We start from the raw sequence: 17,756 nt of genomic DNA, 5'->3' as shown, positions 1-17,756 counted from the left end.
ATTTTGCTTCCACCCACTACTCTCTGCATACTCGAATATGCACAAACGGACAGTGTTTTCATATATGTGTGAGAGTGTCTCCAAAGGAGTAAGAGGAAAAGAAAAAAGATTCTTTATGTCATTACAAATAGAACTGTGGGAAAGGAAATTATTGAAGCAGAGTTCAGGTAATTTTAGAGTCTGATCCTAATAGATACGAGTCTGAACACATTCTGAATCATAAAATGAAAGAAAATAACGGACAAAGGAAGACAATAGAGTGATAAACACTACTTACTGGGTTCTGACTATATATCAGAACTGTATTCAAAGCTTTATTTAGAACTATTCTCAACTGTAAAAAAATCCACTCATTGGGTGTTTACTATACGTTGGTTTTATCTGTTGAATGAATTTTTGAGTTCATTTTAGGTACTCTTAATTACCTAGTTTTATGATGAGCAAATTGACACATAGTTATCAAGTTTTCCAAGATCACATATGCTTGAAAGTGTTAATTCTGATATAAAAGCCAACATAAGATAATTCTTCATCAAAAGATGTTCTAACTACTCAACTTCATCTCAGCACAGTTTGTCTCCTTTCCATTTAAATCTAGGCTTTTAGCCTAGTGACTTGTAAAAGGTTACGTGAGTAATAGTATAAAATTTTTTCCAGTTGCTCCTCAGACAAAGAACTATTATCTAGAATATATAAAGAACTCAAAGCAATCAGCGCCCCCAAATATAAAGACCCAATTCAAAAATGGGCATCTAAAATGAACAGACATTTCTCAGACAAAGAAGTAAAAGCAGCAAGTAAATATATGAAAAAATTTTCCACATCACTGGTCATTCGAGAGATGCAGATGAAAACAACACTGAGATTCCACCTTACCCCACAAAGAATGGCTGCTATCAAGAAATCACACAATAGCAAATGTTGGCGGGGTCGTGGGGAGAAAAGAACCCTTCTCCATTGTTGGTGGGAGTGCAGACTGGTGCAACCACTATGGAAATCAATATGGAGATACCTCAAAGAGCTGGGACTAGAGGTTCCATTTGACCCAGCCATCCCTCTGCTGAATATCTTTCTAAAAGAATTAAAAGAATCATACCACAGTGACATATGTGCACCAATGTTTACAGCAACACAGTTTGTAATAGCTAAAACTTGGAAACAGCCCATTTGCCCATCCATTGGAGACTGGATAAAGAAGATGTGGTTTTTCTATAAAATGGAATACTACTCAGCCATAAAGAATGAGGAATTAGAGTCATTCATAGGAAAATGGATACATATTGAGGATATACTCTTAAGTGAAATAAATAAGTCACACATGTATAAATACTGAATAGTCTCTCTGGTGTGAAAAACTATAATAGTACACAAGATCCCAATGGGATAATTAATAGTGTGAAATAGGAAGAAAAGGGCTAAAGGCATAGGGAAAGTGGGAAGGGTAGCCAAAAGGGAATAAGGGAAAAGAAAAAAAAATATGAGAAAATGCAAAAATGGAAATAAAGTGTTTGTAAATGAAGAGGGGAGGAGGGGGTGAAGGGAGGGCAGGGACAAGGGGAAAAAATGAGAACCAAGACCTGTCATGTCAAGGTATAGGATCCCAGTAATGAATGTAACTGCATTGTATACCTAGATTGTACCAATAAACTCAATAAAAAAATTAAAAAAAAACTGGCTTAGACTGTTTCTAAAATCTATGTAATTTCCACAGAGCTGCAGAATTTTTGCTCTTTAGTTATTCACTCATTTGCTCATTTATTTAACAAATATTTTTGATTATTTTGTGCAGTGTATTCTTCTGAGCTCTGGGCATACTCTGTTGACTGAATAAGAAAAGCAAATTTCTTTTTTTTTTTTGTCGTTGAGTTTACTGGTACATTTTAGGTATACAGTACAGTTACATTCAGCATAGGGACCTTATACCTTTACATGGCAGGTCTTTGTTCTCATTTTTTCCCCTCATCCCTGCCCTCCCTTTATCCCCTCTTCCCTTCCCTATTTACAAAGACTTTGTTTCCATTTTGTTTCATTTTCTCATTTTTTTCTTTTCCCTCATTATCTTTCCCCTACCCTTCCCACTTCCCCTACACCTTTAGCCCCTTCCTTCCTATTTCACGTTGTCATTACATCATGTATAAATACCGAATAGTTTCTCTGGTGTGAAGGAAAGCAAATTTCTGAAGGTTCCATTCAAGTAGGGGCAGACAGAGAGTAAGCAAACCCATAAACACATGTCAGGTGAAACAGAGAAAAGTAAAGCATTGTAAGTGGGTAGAAAATAATAGGATAAAGGATCTATTGATATATTTTAGTTAAGATGGTCAATTCAAGGAAATGTACAACTGTCACTGGTGCTTTTACAGTGCTGTCATTTTCTTTCACAAGTCTTGACTCCTTGGTTTATATCACCTTGAAATTCAGTCTGGGTTTTGTCATTCTCTGGTTTCTAGAAGGCTAAGTTTGACTTAAACTCTACCATTTCATTGCAGAAATTATTTTCTTTGGATTTACTTTGTAACTTTAAACAGAATTTTCTCTCACAGTCAAAGAATGTAGTCTATCTGTTCAGTTCACAAAGCACCTTCATTTCCATGACTGATATTCCTGATGTGCTGATGAGGAATGTCTTATTGTAGTTATTGCTGTTTATGTTATCATTAATACTCTCCCTTGCTATTTCTGCGCTCAGGGCAGACATGAATAATCAGTCAGGCTTCTTCCTCACAAGGCTTCTTGGTATCCTCAGAATTCTTCTTCATCTGGCAATCTAGGTGGTAACTACTGGATATGGGAAGTTGCTGTGAGAGCTTAGACAGTTCTGGCTCCTTGGCTGACAACTTTGCTAACAAAAAAAATCACATCAAATTAACTTGAAAAACTCAAGAAGGAAGGGACAAGCGAGGCTCAGGGGCTTGGTGTCCACTCAATCCAGCACTCTGCCTGTAAATGTCACTTAGAAGGGTGTGTCATCCATAGAAACCTACATTTGTTTGATCTGGTGAGACAGCCCTAGACACTGTGAACATATGCACACACACACACACACACACACACACACACACACACACACCTTTTCCAATTATCCATGAGGAACACTGTATATTCTAAGATACCCCCTCCCATGAATGTGTGAAATCTCTAATAGTAACAAACTCTTGTCTCTTTTTCCTATATATATACATACCTATGATTCTTAAGTGGTTGCTTGAAGAGACAAAATTTGAAATTGTTCTCTTTCCAAGTAGTTGTCCAAATATTGTCTTAATGAGGTGAACAAACATTTGGATTTACTTGGGGATTATGCATTTCTTACAATTATGTGAAAGGGTCTTGTCTTTGTCATTAACACTTGATGTGGAATATTAGTTCTTGGAAACAATTTCATAATAAAAGCAGTAGTGATGTCAAGAACTAATTGGTTTTAATAGAATGCTTATATTACAAAGTCTAAGACAGTAAAAGGCATTCAACTTGTTTTTGCTTTTCTCTGAAAAGCTGAAAACTTTCTTCTCAGTAGTAATTAAAAATAAACAGCAGTCATTAACATACTGTGAGGTTCTAATGGCCACAACTTTACTTACTTGCATGAATGACTTACTGATCTAAAGCAAAGTCATTCAACGCTGAAATTATCTTGGAAATTAAAAACCATCCAGATAATGAATAGTTTCAATTTAGGTGTAATTTCCCTTTTTTTAATGTATTCTTCTGTATATATGTATATAACTTGCTGATACAATTGAGCTTACAAAGATTCCACATCAAAGAATATAGGGCCATACGTGGGTTCTAAACTCATTAGCGTGGGAGTGATCTTCATTCATTCTTTCAGCAAACGTTTGTTGAGAACGTTCTTTAGGAGAGGCATGTTTCCAGAATGCTCGAGGGAGGGAAACCAAAATAAAGCAGTCTATGCTCCAAAATGAAATTGTTATTCTAGGATGGAGATAGTATTTTATTTTAGTACAACCTCTTTTTTAAATCGGTTGTATCAGAATTTATTGAATCAATACAGTATTGTTAGACATTTAGATGAAATGAGTTGGGGGAAGGGGGGGTATCAAAATTCCAGATTGAACATTTCTGATAATAAATGTCCATATTCCTGATCATTTCTTTAGGATAGGCTTCTGTAAGTGGAATAATTAGTTCAAAAGCTGTAACAATTTCAGTCTCTTAAAATTTGCCAAAATTGATCCAAATCAGAAATATAGGTTAAAAGGTTGTATCATTCTATATTGTCATAGACACTGTGTGAGAGAACCTATTCTTATTTCTTTTCCTTGCCATCATTGAGAATATAGAATATTCTGCTAAGTATGTATCTTCTATCACTGATCTTTAAATAATTTAAAAATTGCTAAAATGTTTTTTTTAATTGATACACTTTAGGTACGTGGTACAGTTACATTCAGCGTTGGGATCTTGTATCTTTACATGGCATACTTTGGTTCTTATTCTTTTCCCATTCCCCTAGCCGCCCTTCCCTTGTCCACTCTTCCCTGTTTACAAAGACTGTTTCCATTTATTTCCTTTACTTTTAATTTTTCTTTTCCCTTCTTTGCTCTACCCCTCCTATTTTCCCTACACCTTTCAACCTTTTCTTCCTATTACACACTGGTCATTCGAGAGATTCAGAGGAAAACAATCCTAAGATTCCACCTCACCCCAGAAAGAATTGCTGCTATCAAGAAATCAACCAATAACAAATGCTGGCAGGACTGTGGGGAGGAAGGAACCCTTCTTCATTACTGGTGGGAGTGCAGACTGGTGCAAACACTGTGGAAATCAATATGGAAATACCTCAAACAACTAGGATTAGAAGTCCCATTTGATCCAGATATTCCTCTGCTGTCTTCCCAGAAGGATAAAAGAATCATACCACAGCGACATGTGCTCACCCATGTTTATAGTGGCACAGTGTGTAATAGCTAAAAGTCGGAAACAGGCCAGTTGCCCAACAACTGGATACTGGATAAAGAAGATGTGGTTTTTAAATAAAAGTGGAGTACTACTTAGCCATAAAGTATGAGAAACTAGAGACATTTATAGGTAATTGGATGCACTTTGAGGACATACTTAAGTGAAATTAATAGGACACACATGTAAATACCATATAGTTTCTCTGGTATGATAAACTAAAAGTGTAAAGATCAAAATGTCTTTTGTCTTTAAGATTACTTTAGTAGTAATCAAAAATTTTCAAATTATATTGTCTTTCTATCTGATAAGATATAGATAGATATTTTCCTTCCTTTTCTTTTTATTAATGCTGAATTTTAGAGTAAGAGGTTAAGTTTTGTCTGTTTGAGAAGTTTAACTAAAAAAAAAAAAAGAAGATTGCAGCTGTCCATGAATAAGTTGGAAAAAATATTTATTTACACACAAGCAAATGTTAGAAAACAAATATATCTGTATTTTGTTAGCTTCTACTGAGTTTCATAAGTACATATTTAGATATTGAGTTAATTAGCAAAAAATTATACTTGGTGCTTGTAGATTCTATTTAAACACAAAATTCCTACTTGTAGAAGTTTTTAAAAAATGTGAATAGATTTACAGTAACCTAACTACGTTTTACTTAAAGATGAAGTTATGGGCCAGTTACACAGTTAACCTCTCTGTTGCATTGTTTTTGTCATATAAAAGACTTTTGTTATTACTAGTACATGTTTGCAGTACATAATAATTTCATTCCTTGCGGGAAGTTGGCCCATGGAGATTTTAATTGTGTTTTTGTTCCTTCCCTTCCCTGTTCCTTCTCTTTATTTCTTGGTCCACTTTCCACTTGAAAATGATCTATCTCCCTGTTGCCTATGACCTGTCTTTTATTTTGTTCTTTATTTATATTTCTCATATAAGAGAAACCATGTGATATTTAAATTTGTGTGTCTCATTCATTTCACTTAACATTATGGTCTCAAGGTGCATCCATTTTCCCACAAAAAACTCAAATCTGTTGCATCTTGATATCAGTTCTGTCCTTTCTTAGTATTTACTGAGCTGTGGAATCTGCTTTCTGTTCTTGTCTCAGTGTTTACCTTGTTTGTTCCTAGAACCATGGGACACAAAAACCGGTATGTCAAAGTTCCCCGTGGTCACATCTGGGTTGAAGGTGATCATCATGGACACAGTTTTGACAGCAATTCTTTTGGGCCGGTAAGTCATCTTTCATCCCGTTACCAATATAATATGATTTCAAAGATGAGAACAAAAGCTCAGTTGGGTAGTTTACTTAGGCAATTAGGACAAGAGAGACTGGGAATTTTTTAGTGAAAAGGTTACATTCAAATGTTTGCTTTTAAATATCATAGATAGATAGATAAGCTCTCACGGTTTTGTGGGTGTGCATGTATGGAAAAGAACTTAGATTCTTCTTCAGCTCAATGCAGTGGTGCCTCTTTACTCATCTTAAATTGGTGTGAAGAACCGCAAAACTAGAAGTAGAAAACAAATTTTTCTGGCTGGAAAGGGTGGCAGGTCAGGAGGCAGAGGATATTGACAAGTTCTCACTGGTGTATCAAGTACCAAACGAAAGTACCAGCACAAGGTGTTTTGTGTGGAGTACTGAATTAGACGAATTTCAAAGCGGTTGATACCAAGTATGATTTTACTAAAAGCTGCTTGCAGCTGGCTGACTAGTCCCACTTGGGAGATCTTTATTTCTGCCATAGGAGTGCTTTGTAGCTCATGTTTTCAGTTAATGGTTAGCAGTACAATATGTAAATACATAGGCCTTGATTTTCAAAATCATTAGTTAAAAATGTAAGAGTGATAGTGATCATATTGCTAAATATTAGAAGAGGCAAATTTACTTCTATCCTCCTTGGGTGCCACTTCGAGCTGATAATTAAATAGATTAAAACAAATCTAAGGGGGAAAAGTGTATAAGTTTAATATAAGTTTTACATGGAACAGGTGTTCTCATAAGGAAATCAAGACCTAAAGGTGAGACACACCTCTTCAGTTTTGTGTTAGGTTGAACAAAGAGAGGTGATTGTGGAAAAGTAAATTATGTGAGGGGTTGAAGGAAGATAAGTATTTTAACAAGGTCTGTTTTACTGAATTCTTTCCGCTAGGACTCCATATCAAAGAATGTTTCTTGTTTTCTACTAGAGGGAGGGAAACTATCACGTGAGAGATTTTCACCTTCCATTTTTATGAAGAAAAAGGGAAATTAGTATGCTCTTAGAGCTGCTGATTTTCAATTGCCTTAAACTTGGAGTAGTCCTATGGCAGAGTGGCATCTTTTGAGGTGATGCTTTTTGCAGTTCTGCCCCCCTCATGAGTGATATTTTTAGCATTTACTTTATAGCAGGAATGCAGATATACTTTATCCCATGACTATATCTAGGCCATAAAATATGTGAACAACCTGATACATTATGGAATTTTTTTCACTTGAAATGCATGCAGAACTTTTTTGTTTATTAATTGCTATGGAAACTCATTATGTAAAAAGAAGAATCTTTTAGTTAATGGAAACTATACCTGAATTCTAATTACCTGGTCTCTTTCAGCTTGGCCTTACCCATTGGATTTTCTGAAAGCTGTACATGTCTATTTTGTTATGTATGCACAGTATAATATTGAACACCTTTAAATATGTGAAAAAGGGCCGAGGATTTAGCTCAGCAGTTCGGTGGCCTGCCTTGCAAGTGCAGGGACCCGAGTTGATCCCCGGTACCAAAAAAAAAAAAAAAAGAAAAAGTGAATAAAAGTTCATCTGCGTGACTTTATCAAAAATTAAATATGAAATCTTACTAGAATTAAATGATTACTTTTATATACCATGCATGAAAGGCCAGTGATATTGTCAATAAAGAAGGAACTGCTTTCCTTCAACTTTGGATAGACATACAATAATAGAGCTGGGTTGAAAAGAGTGTGGATAAGTGAAGCAAAATGATAGGAGATTACTTGTAGTTCTTTTTTTGTAGTTATAAATATGATTAAAAATATTCCTAAGGCCTTTACTTGCCTATGAATTGTTAGTATGCAGAAATATAATCTTTATGAGATATTCCAAAGGTGAGACAAAGACTGAAAATGTTGCGATTATTTTATGTCACAGTATAGCAGAAGTGTCTGTTAAGAGGAAATCTAGTAGAAACTTGAAAGTGAAAATAAATGACCTAAAAGCAATTCTATTTCTCTTGCATAAATGATTAGATATATTAATGCATGGACTTGTTGGTGAAGTCTATATTAAAGTGCTTGTTAACTTTACTTGTGATTGGTTAGAACAGTGATTGTGAAATGAAGTGTTGAAAAGGGTGTTTTGCTATTAGTTACTAATAATGAATTGCTAAAATTTGAGATTGACTTGCATTTTTTTATTCAGTTAAATGAGTGTGACGTTATTTATAGAATTAATATTTTTCTCACTAGTTGTATTCTATATACTTTCTTGTTCGGGAAAGAAAGGATGGAGTAGATGGCCAGGATTCTGGGACTTGAATGACCCTTAGTGTCTTGTCTATGGTATGGCTCTTATGAGGCCCCCATTACTGCTGTGCATGTAATAGTGATGCTCTGCATCACTGAAATATGAATATAACCATGAGAATGTTTCAGATGTGGAAAATCCCTTCACTGATATTTTTTAAAAAATAAAAAAGATAAGAATATCATGTGCAGGACAATCTCATTGTAGCTATTACAATAAGATACTATAACATGTGCTTAATGCCACTTGGCTTATGTACTTGTTTATTGTAATTTGAATCACAGGCACAGAATTACTTGGAAATATATTGATGTTTTTCTTTTTAATGGAAAAGTATTTATACAGACTGGCATTTAATTTATGAGCTAGACCAAGTTATCAATTTCCATTCAGTAAACTAATATTATTTTTATATGCCAAAGTTAAGTGATATACCTTTTCTAGAATGAAGGGAACATTTCTCACAGCGATTGGTACTTTTAAAGTATACAGTACAGCAGTACAGGTACATTCATCATTGGGATCTTGTACCTTACATGACAGGTCTTGGTTCTCATTTTTTCCCCAGACCCCTGCCCTCCCTTCACCCCCTCTACTACTCCCTATTTACAAAGACTTTATTTCAATTTTTTTTCCTTTTCTTATGTTTTTTCTTTTCCCTATTTCCTTTCCCTTACTCTTTTACCACTTCCCATACACCTTTAGCCCTTTTCTTCCTATTTCACATCATCAGGTATACAATTTAGATCTTATTTACACTTTTAGTTTTTCACATTAGAAAAATGATTCAGTATTAACATGTGTGTCTTATTTATTTCACTTGAGTATGATCTCAATATGCATCAATTTCCCTATGAATGACTCTAGGTTCTCACTCTTTATGGCTTAGTAGTTCTCCATTTTATAGAAAAACCACATCTTCTTTATCCAGTCTTCAACAGATGGATAACTGGGCTGTTTCCAAATTTCAGCTATTACAAACTGTGCCGCTATAAACATGGGACTGCATATATCACTGTAGTATGATTCTTTTAATCCTTTTGGGAAGATACTCAGCAGGGCATAGCTGTGTCAAATGGAACCTCTTATCCTAGTTCTCTGAGGTATCGCCATCTTGATTTACACAGTGGTTGCACCAGTCTGCACTCCCAACAATAATGCAGAAGGGTTCCTTTCTCCCCACAGCCCTACCAGCATTTGTTATTGGTTGATTTCTTGATAGCAGCCATTCTTTGTGGGGTGAGGTGAAATCTCAGTGTTGTTTTCCTCTGCATCTCTCAGATGACCAGTGAAAGTGAACATTTTTTTCATAGATTTATTTGCTGCTTTTACTTCTTTGTCTAAGAAATGTCTGTTCATTTCAGGTGCCCATTTTTGAATCTGGTCTTTATATTTGAAAGGCCTGATTTTTATTTTGCTTTTTTATGTATGCTAAATAATAGTCTTTTGTCTGAGGAGCAGCTGGTGAACGTTTTTTCCCACATTGTAGGTTGTCTCTTAGCTCTGTTGGTGGTTTCTTTTGCAGTGCAGAAGCTTTTTAATAAGATGAGATCCCAGTTGCTGATTCTTTGTACTGGTTCCCTTGCTACTGAGGATTTGTTCATAAAGTCTTTTCCTATGCCAATGTCTTCAAGAGTACTGCCTAACTTATCTTCTAGCAATTTTCGAGTTTCAGTTTTAATATTTAGCTCTTTAATGCACTTGGATTTTAGTTAAGTGCATGGTGAAGGAATGGGGTCTAGTTTTAACCTTTTGGCAGGTTGAAGTCCAGTTTTTCCAACATAAGTTATCTTTCCTCCACTGAGGATCATTGGCTCCTTTGTCAAAAATGAGGGAGCTGAGGACATCTGGAGTTATTTCTACATCTTCTAATCTGTTCCACTTATCCTAGCATCTTTTTCATTACCATGCTGTTTTTATCACAGTGACTTTGTAGTACAGTTTCAAGTTGGGGATTGTGATACCCCCTGTCTCTGTTGCCTAGAATGGCTTTTGCTATTCTAGGTCTCTTCTGGTTCCAAATGAATTTTTGAATTATTTTATGTAGTTCTGTGAAATATACTGTTGGAATTTCAATCAGAATTGCGTTGAATCTGTATAGCATTTTTGGTAGAATGGCCATTTTCACTACGTTGATTCTTCCTACCTGGGAGCAGGGTATTTCTTTCTATTTTCTTATATCTTGTTCAATCTTTTTTTCAGAGTTCTGTAGTTTTTAGTGTAGAGGTCTTTAGCTTTCTTTGTTATATTGATTCCTATATACTTCATTTTTGGGGGATGTTATTGTGAAAGGAATTGTTTTACTAATTTCTCTCTCAGTGAGACTGTTATTTGTGTACAAGAAGACTAATGATTTTTCAGTGTTGACCTTGTATCCAACTACTTTGCTGAAAGCGTCAATTACTTCTAGAAGTCTTTTGGCAGTTTTTTGGGTCTTCTATGTAGAGTATCACATCATCAGCAAATAATGACAATTTAACTTCTTCCTTTCATATCTTTATTGCTTCAATTTCTTTCTCATGTCTACTTTCTGTGGCTAATGTTTCCAGAACTATACTGAACAGGAGTGGTAATAGCAGACATCCTTGTCTTGTTCCTGATATTAGCATGGAAGTTTTTAGTTTTTGGCCATTGAATATGATGTTAGTTGTTGGTTTTCATAGATAGCCTTTATCAAGTTGAGGTAAAGGCCATCTATTCCAATTTTCTGCAGGGTTTTTGTCATAAATAGTATTGAATTTTGTTCAAATGCTTTTTCTGAATCTATTGAGATGGTCATATATTTTTATCCTTTTATCTGTTAATATAGTGTTTTATATTTATCGATTTACATATGTTGAATCATCCTGGAAAATCTCATTTCATCAGGGTGTGTGATCTTCTCGTTGACCTCTGTTTTCTATTTGCCAGTATCTTATTGAGAATTTTTGCATCTGTGTTCAATAGGGCCTGTAGTTCTCCTTTTTGGTTGGGTCTTTCCCTGGTTTTGAAATCAAAGTAACTCTTGCTTCCAGGAATGAATTTGGAAATGTTGTTTACCTTTCAATTTCAGTGAAAAGTTTAAAGAGTAGTGGCAGTAGTTCGTCTCTAAATGTCTTGTAGAATTCCACAGTGAAGCCATCAGGACCTGGGCTTTTCTTAGTTGGTAAACTTTTAATTACATTTTCAGTTTCGCTGATTGTAATTGGGGTGTTTAGAATTTTTTTATCTTCTTCATTCAACTTTGCTAATTCATAAGTGTCAAGAAATCTGTCTATTTCTTCTGTGTTTTCCATTTTATTAGAGTATAGATTCTTGAAGTAGGTGTTGATGAGCCTATGGACTTCTACTGGATCTGTTGTGACTTCATCTTTTTTATTTCTAATTCCATGTATCTGAGCCTTTGCTTTCCTTTTTCTGAAAAGTTTGGCTAAGGGTTTATTGATTTCATTTATTCTTTCAAAAAACCAACTCTTCCGCTCATTGATTTTTTTTTGTATCATTCTCTTAGTTTCCATTGCATTGATTTCTGCTCTGATCTTTATAATTTCCTCTTTTGTATGAGCTTTGAGTTTTTCTTGCTCTTCTTTTTCTAGGAGCCTAAAATTCCTTACTAGGCTGTTTATTTGAGCTTACTCTGTTTTACTACTGTGGGCTTTCATTGCTATGAATTTTCCACCTAGAACTGCTTTCATTGTGCCCCATAGATTCCTGTACATGTGTTGGAATTACCTTTTATTTATAAAACCTGACTAATTTCTTATTGATTTCCTCTGTGACCCATTAATTGTTCAGGAGAGTGTTGTTCAATTTCCATGTGTTTGTGAAGTTCTTGCATTTTCTTATGCTATTCATCTCCAGCTTCATTGCACTATGATATGATAATATACATGGGGTAACTTCAGTTCCTTTGCATTTATTTAAACATATTCTATGAGCTAGCATGTGGTCTATTTTGGAGAATGACCCATGTGCCGCTGAAAAGAATGTATATTCTGATTTTGTGGGGTGGAACACTCTGTAGACATCTATTAAGTCCATTTGTTCAAATGCTTGGTTCAGTTCTAGTATTTCCTTGTTGATCTTTTGTCTAGGTGATTTGTCTATTTGTGATAGTGGGGTATTTAGGTCCCACCTACAATTTTTATGAGTGTTTATTTGGCTTTCACGTCCCTTAATATTTGTTTTATATAGTTGGGGATAGTAACATTCAGTGCATATATAGTTATTATTGTCATCTCTTCCTCTGTGACTGTTCCCTTTAGAAGGATGTAGTGGCCTTCTTTGTCTCTCTTAATCGGTTTTAGTTTGAAATTTGCTTTGTCTGTGAATAAGATAGCTACCCCTGTTTGTTTCTGGGCTCCTGTGGCATGGAGAACTGTTTTCCATCCTTTCATTTTCAGTCTATAAGTTTCTTTTTGAAGTAGATGTGTTTCTTGTGTACAATATATTGTTGAATTTTGCTTCTTAATCCATTCTTCCAGTCTATTGTTTTTGTTGTTGTTGTTTTTGGTTTGGTGAAATGACGACATTGACATTGATAGTTATAACTGTTATGTATTGACATCATTGTGATGGTATTGTCCTGTTGTTGGCTCTTTTCAATTTTTCCCTCTCTCCTTTTAGTTTCTTGCCTTGCCTAATTCATTTGCTCTGTTGGGCCTCATGGCCTTGTGACCTTCATTGTGTTTTTCTAAGATATTGTTTGGTATTCATGGTCTCAGGTGTTCTTTGTCATGGAAGTATCTTATTTCTCCATCTATTTTAAAAGAGAGTTTTGCAGGATACATCAATCTAAGTTGGAGGTTGTTTTCTTGTAGGACTTGAAATAAGTCACTCCAGGTTCTCCTTGACCTCAGGGTTTGTGTTGAAAAGTCTACTGTGATTCTGATAGGCTTTCCTTTTCGTGTGATTTGTTTCTTTTCTCTAACTGCTTGCAGTATTTTGTTCTTCTGTTGGTTTCTGGGATCTTGACTATTATATATCTAGGATTAGATTTTTTTTTTTTAATCATGGCTAATTGGAGTACTATGTGCCTCACTTATCTGTATGTCAAATCCTTCCCCTCTGGGAAGTTTTCTGTCATTAATTTTGTAAACAGCTTTTTAAAGTCATTTGTATTTTTTCCTGCTACTTCATGTATTACTATCAGTCTTATATGATTCTTCTTTGAATCATCTAGGAGCTGCTGGGTCGATTTCTCATGATCCCTTATTGTTTTTAAGAGATCTCTCTTTTCATGGTCACTGACTGCAATCCTATCTTTTATATCTGAAATTCTATCTTCACATTCATTCATTCTGCTGTCAATGCTTTTAATAGAATTTATCTCCTAGATATCTGAATCTGTTCCATTTCTTTCCTATGTTGGGCATTCATGGTTTTCATATTTTTCCTATGCTGGGCATTCATGTCTTCTATCATGATCCTGAGATCATCTATTTTTTGGTCAGTTTTTGTCCTAGAGTCTCTAATCATGTCTTTCATTGTGCTCACAATCTCCATAGTTATCTGGGAAATTTTTCTATAGCCCGATTGATGTTTTGTTACCTCCTGTGCTAAGGGTTGAGGGTGTCCTGGTGGTTGATTGTCAGATTTTTCCACCTCATTTCCCCTAGAATTTGCTGTTGGTGAATTGTAAATTTGTATTTGTGCCTTGCTTAAGTGTTTTCTCTTTTTTATTTTTGTTGTTGGGGGCATCCTTGGCTTAATTCCTGAGTTAGTACTTTGATTTTTTTGATATAACTGCTCTTTAGGTTTTGAGTCTGTAATGACTCAGAGACACTTTCATTTTCATAATGTCAGAAAGGACAACTCATTAAATCAGTCACAACACTTTAGCCCAATTGATGCAATCAGCAACACCATAGCATCAAGCACAGTTTAGAAATTGACCATTTGTGGTAGGGAGTTATTAATCTATTACCTTTAATCATGTGAATTAAATCTAAATGTAGGACCAGCCTGAAATATGTTTATGATGAATAAACTCATCAATATAGCTATTGTACCTTCAGGATGGGGACTTAGAAGGAGTTGGAAAAAAAGGAATAGATAGGTAAAAGAATAGGAGAAGGTTTCATGTGAAGCCAGAGGACACAGGATGATCATGCAAACTTCAGGAAAAGATAAGAGGAAAAGACAGTACAAGAACAAGGACAAGATTAGAACAACTTAGCAGCAGGGGGAAGCTGTAAGTTATACTCAGTTTCCTTTGAAATTAATGACCATCAAGTAAAGGAAAAAGATAGAAGAAAAGGAAAAGAAAGAAGAAATCTGAATTAGGGCAGGAACAGGAAAAAAAAGGGAGATGAAGAATAACACGGGGGGGGCAAGAGACTGAGTGCACAAAAGAAGAAAGAAAAAAGGAAGAATTTGAAGAATGAGAAGAAATAAATTTTTAAAATAAAAATTAAAAATAAGGGGAAAAGAAAGAAAAAAATTTGAAGAGCCTCTTTTAGGGTATATGTCTGCTGACACAATAGACAATGTGGGCAGCAATGTGCATAACTAAGCCAGTTAAGTCTCAGCTAGCCAACACCAGACCCATGAGATTCAGGCTGAATTCTGGCTGGCAGGCCCAAATTGAGTTCACTGACCTCCTGCAGGATTGTATTGCAGGTTCTAGCTACCCTTCACCTGAAAATAGTCCAAATTCTGATGTAAGGTGATAATCCTTTCAACTTACCAACTGTGGAGGTCTGATGTGCCTTTATTGCTGTTATTCACTTCCATTCTATATTCTGGAGCTCAGTAAAATGGCCTTTATGACCACCTGTGTGTCTACAGTGTGGATCCAGGTACTGGTACAACCAGGAGGCCTGAGCACACGATGTGGGTGGGGGATGCCACAGGGCAGCCTGCACAGCTGGGCAGTTCTCACTGGTCTGCTCCTCACATCATATATTAATCTATCTGTATTTCATGAGTTTTGATATACATATTTTTATTTTAGAATGGGCTCTCATGCTTTATGTTCCCATATTGAAGATGACTAGGAAAACGCATTCATAGTGATGTTTCTAGTTTTAAGAGGATAGAGAAAAAAATTATAAACTAAAATCGTCAATTCTTATGTAAAGCTAACCTGTAATATTTGTGTGTGGAGATTTCTTAATCCATTTTTTATTAATGAATGGTTGGTTATCTGAATAATTTGTTATTTTAATGTTTTTCTAATAAAAACAACTTGTTTAATACTTTTTAAAATGTAGCCCTAAAAATGATATTTCTGTAATTTTCTCTCTGAAAATTTTTTATCAGTTAGCATAGGTAGGGATTCTACAACTTGGTGAGTTCCAGGCTTTCCAGGTAATTGGTTGATACATTTGTCCCTTTGCAAGTAGGTAATTCACTTTCTTAACAACCAACCCAAAAGTAGTTAGGATTATCTAGAATGCTTATCATGTGTATAGAAAGTGATTACTAATTTTAACCTTCTCTTCACTCCCAACTAACTTCAAAAGTATTTCAAACTATTTTTAGCATGTTTTAACTCTGAACAATAATAATGCTTCATCACAGAATCTGCCTACATTGCTTTAAGTTGCTGCTTATTGGTAATTATAATACAACTGAATTTTCCTATATCCAAGCAGACTTTAATTGCAATCTACTAAAGATGATTAAGAAAAAAAAAAAATCTTACTTTTTTTTTCAGATTTGCTTTATTATTACCTATTTATTTCTTTATATGTTTATTTGCAACTATTTTCTTGCAACTGTATGTAGGCTTGAGATGTAGTTGAATAATTTTCTAAATGAAAGGTGAACAATAGATTATTAGTGGATAGTAATACTATGTTATAGCTGTGTAACACATTATGACAGGAAGAGAGCTAGATCTTATGTAGCTTATAGTCAAAGAACTGAACTTCGACCTTATTAAGGTTGCTATCATAGGAAGAAAATAGTATATTGTCTTACAAAAATAGTTGATGTAATGGAATAGAAAATTACATAATCTTGATTATGAAATTTTTATTCCCATATCTTGTGTGGATTTACATTTTCTTATAAAAAAGGAAGAGTTTTTTCTCTTCTATGAATCCAGTTTAAATAAAATAATTGAGAAAATGAGCAAGTATACAATACATACCTATAATGAAATTGTTGTGAACATATCTAGCAAACTAATATAAAAGTAAATAAAATATGGCTGTCCAGGAATGAGATATTATGTAATTATTAAAAACTGTATTAATGATATATTGTGTATGCTATGAAGTGAATATATAAAATTAAAGATCTTACTATACAATGTTATGCTAGTTATCTCCAGTTGTTATATCTTTGGTCAATTCTTTTTTATACCTTTGTATTTCTCTGTATTTTAAATGTTTTGCAAGCTTTTATATTTATAATTAGAAAAAAAGTTATTTTTAAAGAGAATAAAAATGATTGAAATTAAATGACTTCTAACTCTGGCTCTAAATTTCATAAAAATGTTTTATGGTATCATGGGTAAAGGTAAAAATATCACAAATGTGTTTGGATATGAAATGTTTTAATTATGAATAATAATATCTCTGTGAAATATATTTATTATAAACCCATTAATATTACATCATAACAGAAATTATACAATCTTCTCATAATATAGATTCAGTAATTTATGACTTCATCTTAAATTTTTACTGTGAGAAATAGCTTTTGTAAATTTCTTATCAAATTACAGTAATTGTCTATTTTATTGGATCATATAGCAAATGTGAATATGTTGGGCCCTAATTTCTTGGAACATTGTCTAAGCATATCTCATAGTAATTATTTTGCTCAGTGAAAGAAATTGGTCTTTTTCCCTTTACCACCACAATGTCCATGTAGATGACATTAGTACATTGTATAAAATTGTCAGTTTCTTTGCTGGTACCCAAATGCAACTGATTATTATAGCTACTGATAAATATTCTGCTTGTAGAATATTCAAAGAAGTTTTTAATTTATATTTGTATGTGTGTACACATAGCTATGAGTTTTCAAGTAGTACTTGAGATTAGCAGACTCTCAATTAAAAATGTATGCAGCATTTCTTTGTTATATATTCATTTCAGCACATATCTATTCTCATAGGTAAATATTTCCTCTTTGGTAAAAACACAAATATGGCTCTTTCCATAGCCTCCATTTAGCTTGTGTGCTTTCTATCTTTGGCAGTTTTATATTATTTTTATCTACCTTTAAGTCATAAGCCACTGAGATACTTTCACTTTGTGGCATCATGATTTTTCATAAGAAAAAATGTCATAATAAAAATTTTAAATTGTAAAATCAAAACTAAATTAATAGTGTCTGAAATAAAAATAGTATTTTAATTATATTGGTCAAA

General features: G+C 34.2%; 1 protein-coding gene across 3 annotated transcripts in view; it reads left to right on the top strand.

The window, feature by feature from the left end:
• Nucleotides 1-17,756, top strand: part of Immp2l (inner mitochondrial membrane peptidase subunit 2) — a 980,466-nt gene that overhangs the window by 661,791 nt on the left and 300,919 nt on the right. For all 3 annotated transcript variants that reach the window (XM_033756935.1, XM_010643388.3, XM_010643389.3), the window contains exon 5: nucleotides 6,057-6,159. In XM_033756935.1, coding sequence (XP_033612826.1) covers nucleotides 6,057-6,159 — 103 coding nt within the window. The remainder of the gene's footprint in view (nucleotides 1-6,056; nucleotides 6,160-17,756) is intronic.

Source organism: Fukomys damarensis, unplaced genomic scaffold (assembly GCF_012274545.1).
Source record: "Fukomys damarensis isolate Sample0158 unplaced genomic scaffold, DMR_v1.0_HiC HiC_scaffold_4, whole genome shotgun sequence".
Lineage (NCBI taxonomy): Eukaryota > Metazoa > Chordata > Mammalia > Rodentia > Bathyergidae > Fukomys > Fukomys damarensis.
This window is presented reverse-complemented; position numbering and strand designations above follow the sequence as displayed.